The sequence below is a fragment of the Misgurnus anguillicaudatus genome, chromosome 5 (assembly GCF_027580225.2).
Source record: "Misgurnus anguillicaudatus chromosome 5, ASM2758022v2, whole genome shotgun sequence".
Classification (NCBI taxonomy): Eukaryota; Metazoa; Chordata; class Actinopteri; order Cypriniformes; family Cobitidae; genus Misgurnus; species Misgurnus anguillicaudatus.
The window spans coordinates 16,009,628-16,028,606 of NC_073341.2; the positions used below are offsets into that span (position 1 = coordinate 16,009,628).

General features: G+C 37.5%; 1 protein-coding gene across 6 annotated transcripts; it reads left to right on the forward strand.

Annotated features, from left to right (window-relative positions):
• Window positions 1-1,692: 1,692 nt before the first annotated feature.
• Window positions 1,693-15,636, forward strand: rbm39b (RNA binding motif protein 39b). 6 transcript variants are annotated; one of them, XM_055167861.2, is made up of 18 exons: window positions 1,694-1,971; window positions 2,209-2,268; window positions 4,325-4,377; window positions 4,480-4,671; window positions 8,895-8,960; window positions 9,089-9,142; window positions 10,819-10,842; window positions 11,251-11,316; window positions 11,587-11,704; window positions 12,088-12,240; window positions 12,710-12,847; window positions 12,953-13,018; window positions 13,265-13,469; window positions 13,593-13,664; window positions 14,279-14,399; window positions 14,498-14,603; window positions 14,748-14,826; window positions 14,908-15,636. In XM_055167861.2, exons 2-18 carry the CDS (start codon window positions 2,218-2,220, stop codon window positions 15,006-15,008), a joined length of 1,665 nt encoding a protein of 554 aa, XP_055023836.1. In that variant the 5' UTR covers window positions 1,694-1,971; window positions 2,209-2,217; the 3' UTR covers window positions 15,009-15,636. The 6 variants fall into 6 exon arrangements, with proteins under 6 accessions (XP_055023838.1, XP_055023840.1, XP_055023836.1 ...); XM_055167863.2 differs by lacking the exon at window positions 8,895-8,960 and having other exon boundaries at window positions 1,693-1,971; XM_055167862.2 differs by lacking the exon at window positions 10,819-10,842.
• The last annotated feature ends 3,343 nt before the right edge of the window (window positions 15,637-18,979 follow it).

An 18,979-nucleotide genomic window follows, 5' to 3' on the forward strand; every position in this document is an offset into this window, starting at 1 on the left:
GACAAATCTTATATTGACACATATTTTGTGAAAATGCTTTGAAACACACACACACAATAATATGCTGTTATACTCCATATAACTCAATGTACAAACCAGAAATTAAGCTTTCCCTGCTGAAAAACAACAATGAAACCATTACAGAAAATTCTAATGGTTTTATTGGTTCTAATGGAATATGGCCCAAAACACACTACAGTATATTGGTTTTTGTTGATCTCTAATGGTATGTATTGGTTCTATGTATTGGTTCAAATGGAATATGTCCCAAAACACACTACAGTGTAGTGGTTTCAATGGTAAAAGCTAATGGTTCCTATTGGTATTTTAATGGAAACCATTAGAATTTTCTGAAATGGTTTTATTGTTTTTTCAGCAGGGTTGTTTTTTGCACAGGCCTACTAAAGGGTTAATGGTGCCACCAGGGCCGGTTCGGAGGCCCTAGGCAAAATGTATGTTGGAGGCCCCTCACACCCCTCTCATTTTCAGAATAATGTGAGAAAGTGTTTTTTCTACTTTGTAAGAAATCATGTATTTAGAAATTATGTATTTAGAAATTATGCAAAAATACATGTGTTAAACATTTAAGGCAGGTCAAATTTGTTGTTGTTGTGGATGCAGTAATTTATTTAAAACACCACCTTTTTGGGATAACACAGGATAAAAGTTTTGCTTTCTCCAAAGAGTAAAATTAAAAAGAAACCCTAACTGTAAAAAATTACAGATGAACACCTCCTAGAAAACTTTTCTTTTTATATAAGCTGGGTATGAAGAGGAGCTCTCCTCTTACTAAACCAATATAAAGTTATCTATTATACTATGGGTATATTCATTTCAATACCTTTTAATACCTTAAATATCCATACAAATCAGCTGCCACTGGAAGTTAAACAGACAAACTACTAAGCAGAATAATAAAAAAATCAATAAATATGCAACATGTTTTCATGATTTGAAAACTAAAATAAAGTGTAGAAGACTACAAGATATACAGACAGTTTACTTTAGGTAACTCCAGTTTTGTTTGCTGTTTGACTTTAAATACAAACTTTTTTAACTTGTCTATTTTGATAGTCAGCTCCCCACGCAAATGGATTTAGCAGTTATGGAGGCCCCCCTCCAAGCTTGAGGCCCTAGGCATTTGCCTACTCTGCCTATAGGTATAGCGCCGGCCCTGGGTGCCACATGGTGATCAACAATAAAAATGAAAAATTGTACCTCTTTGCAAAAGGAAAAACACAAAAAATCAAGATTGCATGAATATATGGTGTCATGGCTTTGCAATCAAAAATTTTTATTGTATTGGAAGTTAATAAAATAAAATCTGATGCTGCACAAAAACTAAGAATTCATCAAAGACAATGTTTCTACTAAGCTTTGACATGCCCAAAATTGTGATAAAAGTAAAAAATATCCAGTCCACAATCACTTTTTATATTGAAAATCGGTAATTTTTGTGTTTTTTCCCCAAATCAGTGACATATGAGCTTGGCAATTAAAGCGTTAAAATCCTGTAAACATTTGGTAGTTTTGATCATTACTGAGGTTGATTAACAGATTTGTGCAAAAAAAAATTAATCTGATGCATTTTTACAGCCGTTTAATTTAGTGGATGTTTTCATTCTGTCGACTTCGTGCAGCGCTGCGCAGACCGTTCGGATTATGACATCATATTACCGCGAGAGCCTCTCATGTTTGTCACGAGGGAAACTGCCAGCGTCCATTTTGGGGAAGCAGGAAGTTGTATTTGGACAAACCTCTAAGAAACTAAACTATTTTTAAGTTCTCAGCGATACATTTATCTAATTGTTTCGTGTTTGAATCGTTATTCGGTGTGTTTGTTGCTAAATTGACACAAGCAGGACTGTAACGCGGATTTAATCGTTTGTTTGCGGTTATCCTGACAGGCTAATTTACCAGGCACGTCGCAGAGGACGCGACGATAATCTTGGGTTCTTAAAATAAAACCAGGTAATTTTGCTTTAATTTAAAATTAGTTTTTTTTTTAATCGTGGTGCATGATGTGGATTCTGTGTATATGAATGTATTGTGTAAATCTGCGGCATATGTGAGGAACGTGCTGTTGTTGTGCAACATAGCAGCTAATGTTTGCCTCCTTTGTTGACGCATTTTAGTGTATCCTAACAAAGGAAATCAATCACGATGAGAAATTGAAGTCTAATCCGTGTCATGTTTTTTCCTCCGTAGTTGGTCAGGATGGCGGATGACTTTGATGTTGAGGCCATGCTGGAAGCTCCTTATAAGAAGGTGGGTAGACGGCCGGAAGTGACCGGGTCTCATTTTTTTTGTTGGCACTTGTGCTTTTGCAGACCTAAAGAGTGTTTTAAGGTTACTCAGAAACCCTGCATTTGTTTTCTCTGCCTGATTGAAGTCTATGATTGTGTATTGTGCATAAGAGAGTGATGTTGTATAGTGTGAATTATCTTGAATTACAAATAAATGCCCGTCTATCTCTCTTTATAGACTTGCCTAATGATATCTCACCTCTACTCCCCTGAATACATCTTTGATTCCAGTGTGAACTGTGAAAAAAAGTAAGGTGGTAATTGCGCAATGTATTGATGTACTGTCATCCCTTAGGTAAAACACAAACAGATCGCCACCCTAGACCATCCAATCACCTGTTTGCTTTCAGCAAGGTGAAAAAAAATGCCAGTGGATGATACATTATGTGACATGGAATAGAGACAGTATTAAAATATTGTTTTATTTAGCCATGTCAGCATGAGTTTAAAACTATTAGACATTGTAACAGACCTGGGTAGGGCTGTCAAGGGGCCAACCAGGAACATTGCCCCAGGCCCTTTATGGTGTAGGAAGCCTCTTATCTACCTAGGCTCGGTGTATGTACTTGGCCTTACTGATCTTCGGTGTTAATAGCTAAATAGAGTGAATTCTTCAATCAATTTTACGTTGGCAGTTTAAATACTGTCTGTCTACCCAGTCTGTTGTGATGGTCTCTAAAATCGTTCACATTGGCATTTGGATTGTGCATGCACAGTTTAGCTATATCTTTTCATCATTCAGTTGCCAACCATCTTAACAAAATGACATATCACCAAGTAATATTATCTGTCAATAACAATAGGCCAAGTTTAATTTCTTTTTTGTAAATTACTTGATAATCTCTGCCTGTGGTGTTTCAAATGTAATGGATTCGAAAAGAGGCAAGTAAGGAGAAAACAACAATCTTTTGTTGAGGTTTTAAGTGGTTTCTTTTATGGCTTACTTTGATTTTGCGTTGTCTTTTGGGACGCAATATGACTAAGCCGTGTAAATCCCTGTTTGCTTCAGGACGAGCTGTGAGACAAAGATGACATCGAGCTCTCACAGTCCAACCACGCTTACTGGGGAAGATCTCACGGACTGACATCATCAACACTGGAATGCCCTTTAGCAGCTCTATAGCATGGCTACATCAAGACTTAGGTTTAAAATAGCAGGGGGCCTAAACTCTTACCCTGGGGGACCCCTAAAAATACATGGCTTCTCTCCTACACAGAAATGTTTCAGGATCGTTGACTAGTTTATATTTTTAGCTGTGTTGCTTTAATAATGTGCTAGAATCATACTGCGGTTTCAGACACTGTAAAATGTTCTCTATCTGAAAGAGTCTTTAAATGTATTTCCTTTAAAAATAGCTGGTGCAGCCATGCACTTTCAGACGGATGTCTTTGGTTGCCGGAGTCATGCTTTGAAGTTTTGAACATTCAACCATTAAAGTGCTATTAGGTTTAAGATAGTGCATTTTTTAAATTTGACTTTCCGACATAGATTTTTCTATGAACGCAAGTTTAATTTAGTAGATGCCTTCTTAGAAATCATCTGATTGGTGTCATGTAAACCTAAAATCGGTGTGAATGTGCGGATTATTTAACTAGTCATTCAGTAAACTCATAACAATTTAGTAGTGAAATTATAAAGCATTGCACGTTCCTATTCAAAGGCAGGGTTTTGCATTTAAGAATGATTTAGGTTGTTTTATGTGTGTTGGAGAACACTAGTTGTGAAAGAATTGCAAATATTTTTAAGTTATTGCAAGACCCCTGAATTTGATTAAGTTTTTATCTTTAGCAGAACGTTTTTACCGAAGCGACTTAAAAACATGAGGAGAAACACAAGCGATCTATCATAAAGGAGCAAACGATATTAGCAATGCCACTATATCGAATTTTAACCGATTTGATTTTATTGTACTTTCCTCAGTATTATTAAATGAGAAAGACTTCTCTCTATTCCCCCACCCTTCTTTGCTTGCAATGCATTCTCTCCATCCTCATGATCTTTTATCAATTTTTTTTAGGGAGAAAGCAAGAGCTCTAGCGCCAATGGTCACGAAAGTGATCGCAAGAAGAAGAAAGGAAACGCCTTCTTAAAATCTTTCAAATATTTTTCAGAATGTTTTTGTGATTCCGTAATTACAATTCAAATGCACTGATAATGAATGGATTCCTCTAGGAAAAGACACAGCGGCAGTCGCAGTCCGGTCCCAGACCGTCGGAGAAGCAGAAGCAGGGACCGCAAGAAGAGCCGAGAACGTCGCAAGAGTCGCAGTCGTGAGCGCAGACGATCGCGGAGTAAAGAACGCAGGCGATCTCGCTCGCGCAGTAGGGATCGTCCTGGACGTTTCCGTGGACGCAAAAGTCCCTTGTGAGTTAAACTTTTGATTCTTCGGTTTAGCCGAAAAAATGTCATGAAGTTTAAGCAGAGCTTTGTTAATTTCCCAGTGGTATAAATAGTGATTGGCTCATGTGGCTGCTGGCGTTGTTTCATAAATAACTAATGCTGTATTTGATGGTCACTACAGGACAACTACATGAGTCGGCAACCTAAAATGTCTTTTTTAATTGTCGCGCATGGTTTACTTGGAGAGCACAGCTTGGCCACACTTTTAGACGATTTGGCTTCTCATTAGAGGCAAAATATAGCATTTTCACAATATATTTTTCAATGTTTTAGTTGGTTGTATAAAATTAAGCAACACTGTGAATATCACAGTGGTTATATTGGGCATTTTACCCGATGTATCATGCAGGGAACTACACTAACTTTTTCCACTGGTGGCACTTGCGCTACCAACTTTTTCAGTTACTGGCGCAAAATATGATTTGGTCGCACATATTTTTTTCAAGTTATATTAAGGCGCTCTGGATAATAATGAACAATAATGAAACTGTATTGCATACAGATATGCTTTTTATTTTACTTGCCATCTTTTAAACCACATGCCACATTGTTTTCTTAAACGTTGCAGTCAGTGTTTCCCACAGATCTGAAATTTACTTGGTGGTGGTAACCGGTAAAAAGGGCAATCATTACCCACTGACAAATAATGGTCTACTATACATGTGACGAAGAACTAATAATGTGACACAACACAATACTTTGATTTATTGAAAATTAATACTAATTTCACATTATATTTCATTAATCTAACCACTCCAAACTTTCTTTGCCATTAACAAAGCTGACACTGTTTGTCAAAGCACCACGAAAACACTTACTGTTTTTGCACTGATATATGAAGCAATTAGACCCCTTTTATCACACTCAATATAATACAATACTATGTATAGTATATTAATAGACAGTGCAGGTCTATAGATTATAAATGTGACTGATGTTATGACTGATGTTATAATGGTAATAATTTCTATTAAATAGGCACTTTTACTGCTTCTGCTGTATCTTTCTATTTCTCTCTTGCCGATTTAAAAAGCTTAATCCACTTTACATTGCTTTGCTCGTTTAGTGCAATGGGCTTGACATTAGCACTGCTTTTTTGCTACAATGTCTGTGCAAACTTAATATGGATATGGTTTTAGAAAATATATGGTTTATTAATAATAAGATCATTAAAAACATGTGAGAAAGAAAACGCAGCGCGTGGTCGTAACAAGAACCATCGCCATAGAAACCGGAGGCACGCTGAAAATGCACTCGTGCATGCAAAATGCTTTCATGGCCGTTTTCCGATCGACTCGGGTTATAAACACAATATTAATCAGACTTGGGACCCAAAGTAATTAAACTAGGACCTAACCGGACCCGACAGACCATTTAAAATATAAACCCGGTACCATACGGGTCCCGCGTCCTCAATGAAGAAAAATCTCTGCTCAAGTTCAGAAACATGGAAGACACTGCGCTTGCGTCGCACCCAATTCATTGAGAAACAGATGAGCACGCAAACGCACACTCATAGGGAGAGACACGACGTGCTTTCATGCAAAGTGAAGCCAACGTGTTGATGGCTCAGAGCACGTTATACAACGTATTCTTAAAATCCACATTTCTGTTTATATATGATATATAATAATAAATAAATGCTCATAGTAAATCATAGAATAGTGTCTAAAACATTAGGTAGCACATTTGCGACCCATTAAAAATTAGGGTCGCAACGGCAGTTCAAAAGGTCGCATATGCGACCATTTTGGTCGCAGTGTAGCTCCCTGTCATGACTAACAGGTTTTGATAGTTTAATTCATTTCTGTGAAATACTGGTTCAGTTTGCATAATCACTCAGAATGTTCTAGAAAGAATATGTATATTTTTGTTATGTTGCAGCATAAATGAAAATGATAAAATATTTAAATTTTTGGTAGGGTAGGGCTGCACGATTCTGGAAAACATGAGAATCACTCTTTTCGTTTCAAATGAAGATAATGATTCTAAATGCCAACTAAACAAAATAACTTAATTAGATGTTTTGACAATAATTAATTGAAGCAATCTTTTTAAAAATGTTTAATTGGTTAGAATTATTTATAATATATCTGAAAGATTGCATGACTCACTAATAAATATGTTTTATTGGGTGAAAGAAAGTGTTTGCCCTCGACTGTAGACATTAGTGTTATGTAAACTGTACACCATTATCCCAGTACTTTTGTAATTTAATTTAAATATTTTGAATACTGTATATAATGCAAAAAGTTATATAGTTTTTATTTTCCTTTCATTTTCCTTAAAATAAAGCAATAGTAAAATAAGCAATTTAAAGAGGCTTTCTAAGTTGTTAACTTCAACAAAGTTTGCAAATAATGAAAACTATGAAATGAAAGCAAAGCACAATAAAAGCATCAACATGAGCTTTATTCCTGCTTTAAATGTGTTGTTTAAACTAGTGAACCAATGAACAATTGCCATTATAACCCATTGATTAAAAATCCCCCTTTACACGATGACGGCTCTCTCTGACTACGCGACAGTGCCCACGCATATTTCAATGTTCTGGTTTAATTTCTGTGGAAGGTTTAATAGACAGATAAATAGACACTTCCGGTCATATGGTATGGCAGGTGGGCGGGGTCCGGGAGAAGATCGCAGCGATTAGCAATTAGCAACACGACCCAACTTCAAACGATCCAATCAGATCTCGATGGACAAATTCAAATCCAGCCCTGCCTTATTTCATTTCAGAAGCTGTTTCATTCGGATATACCTCACCACGGGGAAAATAAGGCAATCGCTACATCCGTTTCATGACAACTTTAAAGGAAAAGTAACCAATTAGAGCACAGATTTAATGTAAACTCCTTCGTAGAGGCGGCAAAACGCGCTATTCACACGTACCCTTCTCATACCATTGATTAATGGTGCATTAACACCAACCGCGGTAGAGGCGGCAAAAATGTGCTATTCACACGTATTTGGACGCTTGAACTTTTGAGTTTACTCGATTCTTTTGCGCGTGAACTTCTAGTCATTCAAGACATTCACGCGGAAATTCGCGTCATGGGAGTGGCTTCTGAGACTCCGCTCGCTTCCTGTAATCACGTCACTACTACGGCAAGGTCCTGATTGGTTAACGCGATGCGGAAATCTGCCGAAGTTCAGATTTTCAACTCTCAACACTCAATTCGCGCATAACACGCCATCCACGCCTACCACGCCGCAGGATGCCTAATCACGTCTTTGCATTGACTTAACATGTAACTCACCCGTGCTTGCCGCCTCTATCGCGTCTGGTGTGAACCCTGCATAAGTCCTGTCCTCTAAGGTTGCTGATTCCTGTAGTGAATTGGGTTAAGAAGCTTTATTGGTTTTGTCTCAGCTCTTTTGTTAGTGTTCAAGGGTTTCAAATTGATCGCTGCAACATAAGGGGTTGTGTAAAAGCCTGTCATAAACAGCAGAGTAAAGATAGGCCATATAAATGTATACATTTATATATATTGCTGTAACTAAAGAGTGGTCAGTGTTTTTCACTGCTATAAGGCACATTGCTTGAGGACAATCATTTATTTACCCTAACAGAAGCTGAAGTGTGTAATGGTTTTCAATGAAAAATGCTTTCTCCTTTCTAAGTTTAAAGGGGTAGTTCACCCAAGAATGACAATTGTCATCTTTTACCTTTATGTTGTTCCAGCCCATATAACTTTATTTCATGAAGCACAAAAGATGCTAGACACAATGTTAATGAATGTTAGGTTCAGTCATCTTTCACCTTCATTTTATTGATGTGTGTTACAGGTTTGAAACAATGTATGGGTGACAGGATTTTTATTTATTTGGGTAAATGATCTTTGTAATATGCAGGCACAGCATACATAAGCTATTTGTAGCTTGATTTTCACTGTAGATTATGTGGTGCTATATAGCTTGTTTGTGCTTCCTGATTAGTCAAATAACATCGGTTGTGGTTTGGAGGCGGGAATACCTTTTAATCCAACCAAAAGCTGACAAGTGGGAGTGATTAGTTCAGATTGCATCTGGTGTTTAAAGAGTATCAGAGTATCAAACATAGATGATACACAACACAGCCAGTCGCCCTATTGGCTTTACTTAGACAGCATTTTGCCCTCTTGCACCAGTATGTAGTTGCCCTCATATGGTCGTAATGGCTGAATGGCTGATGTTTTATGTCATAGTATGGGGCAGAAAATAAACGGTGGTTCCGGAGGCAAGATTGGCCCACAGCAATTCATCAAGCACAGGTTTCTATAATCCAGTCTTATCTTCGGTGGCTTGTGCTGCCTGTTAAATGCTTGTGCTGTGCTTCATGAATAATCATACACGCCTGTTCAAGAAACACAGACTCTAACCTGTGACATTCTCTCCACAGCCGCAAGCGCTCCCGAAGCAAAAGCCCATTTAAGAAAGACAAGAGCCCAGTCAGGTGAGACCTTCATTACTGTCTGTCACTGTATGGTTTTTATTATTTTCCGTAATTGCCACATATGCATATATTTTGTGTGCTGTGATTAGTTGAAATTAAGTGTCTGGGACATTTAGCACTTAATGTTTTCATATTATAAATAATTTTAGTTTGGTTAAGAACAAATGAATGTACTTGTTGTAGGGTCAGACAAAATGCAAGTAGTATAAAATGAATGCACCTCTTAGTTTAACCTACATAAACATCCAAGGGAGTAAATGAATGTAATGACTGACACATTTAATGCTGCTGCAAGCTTGATATATTAACATGAGTGATGGGCTAGAGAGACAATGAAGCATCTAACACCTTTTACATATAACTGCCTTCACCAGATCTCTGCTTTTTTCAGTATAAGGGCACTCAAAAATAGCAGATGTCTCGATCGCAACTTGTTTAGTATATCAAATAAAAGAAAATGTGTGTGATGACAGTGAAAAACTAAACAGTGAAAATACTGGGTTTTTTTGCATTATAATGTTATGAGGTCACTGACAGCATAGCATACTTTAACATGCTTTTAACAACTGATTGATAATAATCGATTATGAAAATATTTGTCAATGTTAATTTCATTGTCAATTAATTGGTCTGTGACATCACATCGTCGCCGTTATTGGACACACGTTTGCTTAGTTAAAAGCAAGGTGAGCTGTGGCACGCAGAACAGGGCAGCAGGAGTTAGAGGTCTTCTCGGGTCCAAAGAAATGTACCCGACCCGAAATGACCTGAATCACTTTATACCCAAACCTGAGGTGTAAAAATACATTTTTTTAAAAGAAAGACCCGACCCGAGACAAACCCGAGAAAATTAGACCCGAGTCTAATTTTTTTTACCCGACTGGACCCGAATGTAAACTGCACTGACGTGTGTGCATTCAGCCGACTCGCACGCAGAATTCAGACCGAAAGAAATTCCGGTGGCCTTGCAACCAATTTGGCGAGCTGGTACATTTGTTTTACTTTGTTATCTGACGATGACACCAAGATAACCGCTAAAATTTACATTTCAAAATTGACTGACATGTCTGTCTCAACGAAAATTAACCTACCGCCAGTCACACAATGTTGCAAGCGCTCTTGGCAAACAGATGAGACGTTTGAAAAGGACATTGACGCACACATATGTGAGAGAGTTCGGGTCTTCTCGGGTCCGTTCGCAAAAACACATTCATTTTAAATTACCTGAGACCCAACGCCGCTATTATTATTCCCGACCCGTGTCCGAGGCACACATGAAACTTTTAGACCCGAACCCGATTGGGTCTCGGGTCGGACCTCAGGTTTTCGGATTTAAGTGGACCTGTGAAGACCTCTAAGCAGGAGTCACGTGACAACAGGAAAATTGACAGGAAAATTATGAAGGCAAAAGCGCAAAAGAGCGCTGGTTAATAAAGGGTTTATTTCTTCCTTTAATACGAGTTTGTATTTGTTTAGTTTTTATTTGGTTTTTATAAAATAGTAATCAACCACCAACTAAGCATCTGCCTTAAAGCAAGGGAGGAATCCAGGATTTCGATTTTTGTAACAACGCATTTGTATCACTGTCATATCATCTGGCTTTTAATAGCGCATAATGTTAATACTCATCAAGGTCTAAAGTTGTAGATTAATCTGTGGCAAAATTTCCTCACCAGCACTTCCCTGAAGATTTCAAAAAAGTATGTTTTGTTTATTTATATTTTGACATTTAAAGATGTTTACTATTTAAAAGCTGCACAAACTTTTCTATTTAAGACTTAAAATAATCAAATGAAAAATCAGATTAGTTAAACTCTATTTGTACCTTTTGCGCTTTTAAAAAGACACTTCTACACACGAATACCCTAATTTAGTTTTTATTTAGTTATTGTTATTATAAGTGAAAAATTGAATTGTAGATATTTAGGGTTTTATCAGATTAGTCGATTAATCGAAAAATAATCGCCTGATTAATCGATTAAGTAAATAATCAATAGTTGCAGCCCTGGTTTTAATTTAGCCTCAATAGTACAGTTGCTCTTTAATATGTAGGGTAATTTAGAACTTGTTGTGGCCTAGAGATATGGCTGATGTTTTATATGTCATAGTATGGGGCAGAAAATAAGCGGTGGTTCCGGAGGCAAGATTGGCCCACAGCAATTCATCCAGCACAGGTTTCTATAATCCAGTCTTCTCTTGTGTGGCTTGTACTGCCTGTTAAATGCTTGTGCTGTGCTTCATGAATAATCATACATTCAAGCCTAGAAGGTTTTATTTTCACAAAATAACTTTTTTTATATGGTTATGATGTATGTGTATGATTATAGAATGGCTTGTGTTTGGGAATTCCAACCTGAACCTATATAAGAGATTACGTTTTTTATGTATCCAGAGGGATTGACATGCATTCGTGTAGTTGATGATTTCTGTGTTTTCTCCTACAGGCTACCGATAGATAATCTGACCCCGGAGGAAAGAGACGCCCGCACAGTGTTCTGCATGCAGCTGGCTGCCAGAATAAGACCCAGAGATCTTGAAGACTTTTTCTCAGCAGTTGGAAAAGTATGATGTCCTTGATCAGTCTGTGGTTTTCCCCATCAAGCTTCAGCTTTATTGTTCCTTTTAGTTAAAATTTAGCTGTTAGCCTTGTGTATTGTACATCTTTGCCCATAGTTTGCTGAGAAGTTTTAGACTCATAAGGCAGCTTCTGAGTCAGTTATGCAGTCACAGTATGATCGCTAATGTAACATGTTCAACAATGGCAATTCATGTTGATTGGAGTCTTATCGTGTATGTTTTACAATCCGATGATGTCACACAATCTGTTGTGGCTTTTACAAGACATTTCTCCATCACATCATACAAACAACAATCATGAATACATTTGCATTGTATGTTTCCGGCTTCAGTTAGATGACTCTTGTGATTTCTGTGCTTTATTTAAGGTTCGTGATGTAAGGATGATCTCTGACAGAAACTCTCGAAGGTCAAAGGGCATAGCCTACATCGAGTTTGTAGACACGACCTCTGTACCACTGGCCATTGGTCTGACAGGTCAACGGCTTCTGGGGGTGCCCATCATAGTCCAAGTTTCGCAGGTCAGAACATCACCACACATATGAGTATCATTACAAATCCATTGTAATACAATTAGTGTTGTATTAACTTCTTTAATACATCAATTTAGGATATGTGTAGTAGATATGATGTCTGGTTAATTCAATTGGTAGAACTCCTAACATGTGACCTGCATCAACATATATTGTTTTAATTGGGCTATTTGTGCTTTAAGTAGTTCTCTTTTAGGGGTTTTTAAAAATTACTTTTTTTTTTTACAATTACAGACCTGTTTAGTTTTAATCACTTTATATAAAGAAGGTTCAGTTAAACTTTGAATGTTGTTGCATGGACTACATAATAAATCTGTTGAGTAGTTTTATTTAATAATTCAAAATATTGTGATGTTATTATATCGGTATTGTGTGTTGTATCAAATTGTAAGCCCAGTTTATTTCGGCACCCTTATTCTCAACCATTTGTGGTGAATTGTGCTTATGTGTTTCGCAGGCTGAGAAGAACAGAGCTGCAGCTTTGGCAAATAGTCTCCAGAGGGGAGGCATTGGGCCGATGCGGCTGTACGTGGGCTCCTTACATTTCAATATAACAGAGGATATGCTCAGGGGCATCTTTGAGCCTTTCGGCAAGGTGTGGTATTCATTGCTGTTACTTAAACAGACAGTAAAGGCAGATTGATAGAGCGATTGTGTTAGACTAATGTGGGATTCATTGAGATTATTATTTTTTTGGCAGATTGAAGGCATCCAGCTGATGATGGACAATGAGACGGGCAGGTCTAAAGGATACGGCTTCATATCAGTAAGTTAAAATGCAGAGCAAATTCACTAGGGATGCAATATTTTGTTTAAACATGTCCACATTTTAAATTTACAAATTTTGATTGGTGCAAATGGGAAAATAACAAAAAACTACTGATTTTCAAAGCAAGTGAAGCTATTTAAATTCACAATGTTTTTCATGATATTTCCCATTCACTCCTTTTGGGAGTCCCATTGTAATTTGCATTGTAAATTTACACTTTGACTCATCTTGTTTTTTGTGTAGTTTGCAGATGCAGAGTGTGCTAAAAAAGCCCTGGAGCAGCTAAATGGTTTTGAGCTCGCTGGGCGGCCCATGAAGGTGGGTCATGTGACCGAGCGCTCCGATGCCTCCTCCGCCAGCTCCTTCTTGGACAATGATGAGCTGGAGAGAACCGGCATTGACTTGGGCACAACGGGCCGCCTTCAGCTGATGGCAAGACTGGCAGAGGGTACAGCTTCAACACTGTTTATTATTCACTCATCCAGTCCAACTCTACTGACAATACTGTGTGTTTCACTCAAATTTGGGTTGCGGTGATGTCATTGTAATGCTGGTGTTGGGTGTTTTCTAGGTACAGGAATGCAGATTCCTGCTGCTGCCAAGCACGCTTTACAGATGAGTGGCAGCGTGGCATTTGGAAATGGTGCGTTTTTCCTCATCATGTTTCATTAACCCACACACAAAAATGAGCAGTTTTAATCAAAGTCAAGGGTGTTGTTATTTATATAAGGGAAGATGTTGAACAGAAAAGCACCTTAGAAATGTCCTAGTATATAAATACCTTTAAATCCATGTGTAAAGTTTAAATAGCTTTGTATGGATAAAACCAAAACAATAACCTAAAATTAACTTTTTAAATAGTAATCCTGTTATATGAGGAAAATGTTTTAACTTATTTAAACTTGGTCTATCTTGTTTATCATAGAAATTTTAAATCTCAGATATATTAAGGTAGCGTTTTAGACTTGGCCAGTGATCAATCACATTGTACTTGAGATATCTTGGGAGTCATTCAGTTCAAGGATCTCATAACAGAGCTTTGCATCTTCACTAAATAGTGCTGCATATCTGGGTGTTTAGAAAAAGCCCTAAAATCTGAGGAATTTGCAGTTAAATCCAACATCAAAATCCTGCTGACTCCATGTCTAGTTCCCACTATTTCTTTGTTCCTTTGCATCTTTTCAGGGAAATGTAATGACTAGTTACAATCCTATGATTAGTTTAACTCTGAAAGTTTTGTTTGTTTGTTTGTTTCAGCTCCAGCTACTGCCACACCTCCTATTCTTCCTAATCCTGGGATGAATCAAGCCATGAATCTCCCGACCCAGCCACTGGCCACACAATGCTTACAGCTATCCAACATGTTCAATCCACAGTCGTGAGTTTCCTGAACGTTATACTTTTTCTGACCGTACAGTTTTTATGTATGTCAGATGTGTCTTGGCTAAACAAAAGGAAACTTATTGTGTTTTGTAGGGAAGACGAACCGGGTTGGGATGTAGAGATACAGGATGATGTCATCGAAGAGTGCAAAAAACATGGAGGCGTCGTTCACATATATGTTGACAAGAACTCTGCTGAAGTAAGCACAGTCTCGCCAAATCTTTTAGGAACATGTCCAGGTTGTGTTGTGAAAATCTGCTATTTTTATATTGAATGTTGTACATACCTAGCTGATATACTAGTCAGTTTATGTAGTAGTTTACTCTTTGCTTTTGTTTTGCAGGGAAATGTTTATGTAAAATGTCCCAGCATCCCGGTTTCAATGACTGTTGTTAGCGCCTTGCACGGGCGGTGGTTTGCAGGTAAACGTTTCTCAAATCAGCCAATTTTTTACTTTGTGTGTATGTGCTTAGCATTGATAGTAAATACTTTTGTTTTAACAGGTAAAATGATCACAGCTGCCTACGTGCCTCTCCCCACCTACCATAACCTGTTTCCAGACTCGGTCACAGCCACGCAGCTCCTCAGACCCGCACGCCGGTGATCCTTTCATCTCAAACCCCTGCCTCTGTCTGACCCTGCTAAATCTGAAAACATCACGTGTACACGTGTACATACCCTTTTCCTGAAATAACTTGCTGTGGTTCGTGAAGGGCCACGTCATGTATTTTTATAAATATACATCATTTAAGTTGCATAGTGAGGGTAAAGGTTTCACAGATAGGCGGGTTGTTGTTTTATTTCATTTTGTATTTTAGCAGGATGCTGATCTCGAGTCGTTATCCCAACAAAAGCAATTTCTAGATCAAATCTGCTTTATTATTGGCCTGTTGATATGTGAACGCCCTCATCTCTATCTAAACATGATCTGGATTCGTGAAAATGGTTTTGAAGGAGATTCTAATGTTTTTAAAGGTGTTTCTTTTGAAGCTGTTTTGTTGTTTTTTTCTTGCCTAGGAACGTGGAAAGTTAAGCTGTTTTCAGATTTTTCTTTGTCTCGACTTATTCATTCTGTTACTTTAGTTGTAAGTAACAACAGTAAACCAAAAAGCGTCTGAAGTGGTTATTGTTATTTTTTTTTTGGATACAGTCTAAACCAACTTTTCATAATCAAGAATTGATTTTTCTAAATCCTAATATTGATTAAAGGACTTTGACAACACTGGGTAAAACTGAGTATTGGCTTTTATTTTTGTTATTAAAGGTTGATGGATTAGAGAGCACCTCTAGGGGGAGCTGTGAGTCCAGTGCATAAGAATTAACAGCTGAGCTACGTTTACCCGGCTGCATCATGAAGTAAACATTTCAACAACTATTATTATTGTGTAGTTCAAGTTGTAGTTAACCAATGCCTAAAAATGAATGGTTTTGTTAAACAATATTAATAAGCCTTTAAGTTTCTTTTATCGCACACAAAAATTTAAATGTTTCAATAAAAGTCAGTGGTTTCTAATTTTAGTCTCATTCATACCATTCTTTATTACAAGATCAGAGAGAGAGATCATGGGACTGCTGGGCTTTGTTTTTTTTTTTATAAATGTCATGTCTGGTTTAGTGCATTAAACTGGTTCTTAAACTTTCACTATAGGATCCATCCCCTTTGGCCCCCCCTAAAGAAAGAAAATTAATAATATTAGTTTGGTTTCACAGCATTTAAGATAAATTCTTATATTTAATCAAATGTCATAAAACCGGCTGCCCCCAGTTTGAGACCCACTGCTTAAAGGCAGGGTGCATTATCTATGAAAGCCAATGTTGACATTTGAAATCGCCTAAATAAACACGCCCCTACTCCAACAGAATCTGGACCTTCTTTTGAAAGACCCGCCCCACACATACGCAACCCAGGCAACCATGTCGGTTAGTAGACACGCCCCTTACTGCTGATTGGCTACAAGTGTGTTGTAGTCGCCCGACTCCTTTTCCAAAGCGTTTTTCAAAAATTGTGCACTCCGCCTGTAAAGCAAATGGGTTTGTCTGCAGATTGCATGGAAAGTGCATGCATAAGAAATCTTTTGGGTGACTTTTTCTCACTGTGGTGTTGGGCAGAATAAGAAATAAAGTAGGGTGCATTTAAATCTCGTGAAGATGCCAGAAAATCCATTAAATTAGGGTAGTGCATCACTGAAAGAAATTACACAGGGCTGTTGAATGCTTGATTGATTCAAAAATGTTTCACAGGTATGCATTATTTTTCGAAAAACCTGTCAAATGTCTCTAACTGTGCTATATGCGGAATAAATATCCAGCCCTTTAAATAAAAAATAAAAAATGCACACCTACTGTAACTACTGTAATGGCAATACCACCTTGGGTTTGCATTATTTTGAAATAATTCAACGGCCCGTCTGCAATTATTCTTTATGTGTAGTATGCCTTTACTTCGTAGGAAATGGACAACATGCTGGATAGCAGTACTTTGTCTTTGGAAATCCAGAAGTAAATATTTCAAGCATAATATAAATTATGGGTAGCTATGGTTTTGGCATGTGCTGTTGTTAACTCTTAACTGTCTGATTCAAGTCATCTTACAATGGCTACATAAAAACAATAAAAACACTCCTTAATACAGTGCAGTCGCCCTGTCCCATGTGCAGAAAAACACCCCCAAAGCATGATGCTATCACCCCCATGCTTAACAGTAGGGATGGTGTTCTTGGGTAGTTACTCATCATTCTTCTTCCTCCAAAAACACGCTTGGAATTAAGACCAAAAAGTTCTATTTTGGTCTCATCTGACCACATGACTTTCTCCCATGACTCCTCTGGATCATCCAAATGGTGGTTGGCAAACTTAAGACGGGCCTGGACATGTGCTGGTTTAAGCAGGGGAACCTGCATGATTTCAAACCATGACATCTTAGTGTATTACCAACAGTAGCCTTGGAAACGGCTATCCCAGCTCTTTACAGGTCATTGACCAGCTCCTCCCGTGTAGTTCTGGTCTGATTTCTCACCTTTCTTAGGATCATTGAGACCCCACAAGGTGAGATCTTGCATGGAGCCCCAGTCCGAGGGAGATTGACAGTCATGTTTAGCTTCTTCCATTTTCTAATGATTGCTCCAACAGTGGAGCTTTTTTCTCAAGCTGCTTGGCAATTTCCCCATAGCCCTTTCCAGCCTTGTGGAGGTGTGTCTTTGGACAGCTCTTTGGTCTTGGCCATGTTAGTAGTCTTTATGCAGCTAACAACCTCAAACAGTTGCATCTAATTTAGGAAAATAAATGGAATGGGGGTAGACAATTTAAAGGCAGACTTACAGGTTTTTGAGGGCAAGAATTCTAGGGTTCAAATACTTATTTGCAGCTGTATCATACAAATAGTTTTCAAAAAAATCATATATTGTGATTTCTGGATATTTTTTAGATTATGTCTCTCACAGTGGACATGCACTTACGATGAGAATTTCAGACCCCTCCATGATTTCTAAGTGGGAGAACTTGCAAAATAGCAGGGTGTTCAAATACTCATTTTCCTCACTGTATATTGATTAAAATCAGCAGTTCAAGTAATTTGTAAAGAAAATGTATAAATAATATTTCTAAACAAATCATACACATTCTGACTGTATATAGTGTGGTGTGATGGCCATCTGGCTGTATGTCACACAACCATTTTACTCCACATCATTCTGAATAAAAATAGGGTTGCATGTAACGGGTTTTAAAGAGAAATGTTGTGGGTTAAAAATCTGAAAATTGAATGAATTCTTAATACCATGATGAATGTTGAATATCAAATTCATTGACTGCAGATCTAAATGTAGATTAATCCAAACGGGTTGTAACTTGTAACCAGAACTTAAGGACAAAAGATTCTGGATAATAGTTTACCAATTGGACCTATGATTTATAAGAATATGCGGGTAGCTTTTTATGTGGAATATATCAAAGAATATTTGGTAATATTAATAAAATGTATTAATAAAATATTAATAAAGACAATTTCTGTACAAATTCTTAAAAATAAAGGTGCTAGAAAGGATGTTGTTCTTACTAATGAATTCTTTAAAAAACATAATTTATCTTTCAATTGCATGTAGAACCTTTCAGCTTTTGATCAAGAGAAAGGTTCTCTGGATATTAAAGGGATAGTTCACAATTTTTTTTATTATTCTTCAGAACCCAAATGCATATAAGTGTTGCCTCTCTTTCGGTGCACTTGATCTGTGTCTGAACTCTTGTATAGGCAGTTTTAGGATGTTTGCTTTTAAATAATGTGTAACAACTGAAACAACAGCGATATCTATGACAAGAAAGTAGAGTAAATGTTTTCAGGACACTTAAAATATACGACACAAGTCAAGTGGAGTTATTAACACTTTTTGGTCCCTTTGATCCAGTAATTCCTGAACAACACACTTCTGTGTTTGGGTTCTGAGGGTTTAAACGACATGAGGGTAAGAATGCTTTTTTTGCATGAACTATCCCTTTAAAGATTCTTTATGGAACCATACAGTCTCTTAAAAACCTTTGGGGGGGTCAACTGACCCTGTGGCATGGGATGATTTAGAAAAA

Bases quoted from the DNA above. Each gene is read 5' to 3' on its own strand.
- rbm39b (XM_055167861.2), top strand. From the start codon at position 2,218: ATGGCGGATGACTTTGATGTTGAGGCCATGCTGGAAGCTCCTTATAAG. The intron at 8,961-9,088 runs GTTTCTATAATC...TTCTCTCCACAG, and splicing joins CAGCAATTCATCAAGCACAG to CCGCAAGCGCTCCCGAAGCA. The intron at 11,705-12,087 runs GTATGATGTCCT...GCTTTATTTAAG, and splicing joins TTTTCTCAGCAGTTGGAAAA to GTTCGTGATGTAAGGATGAT.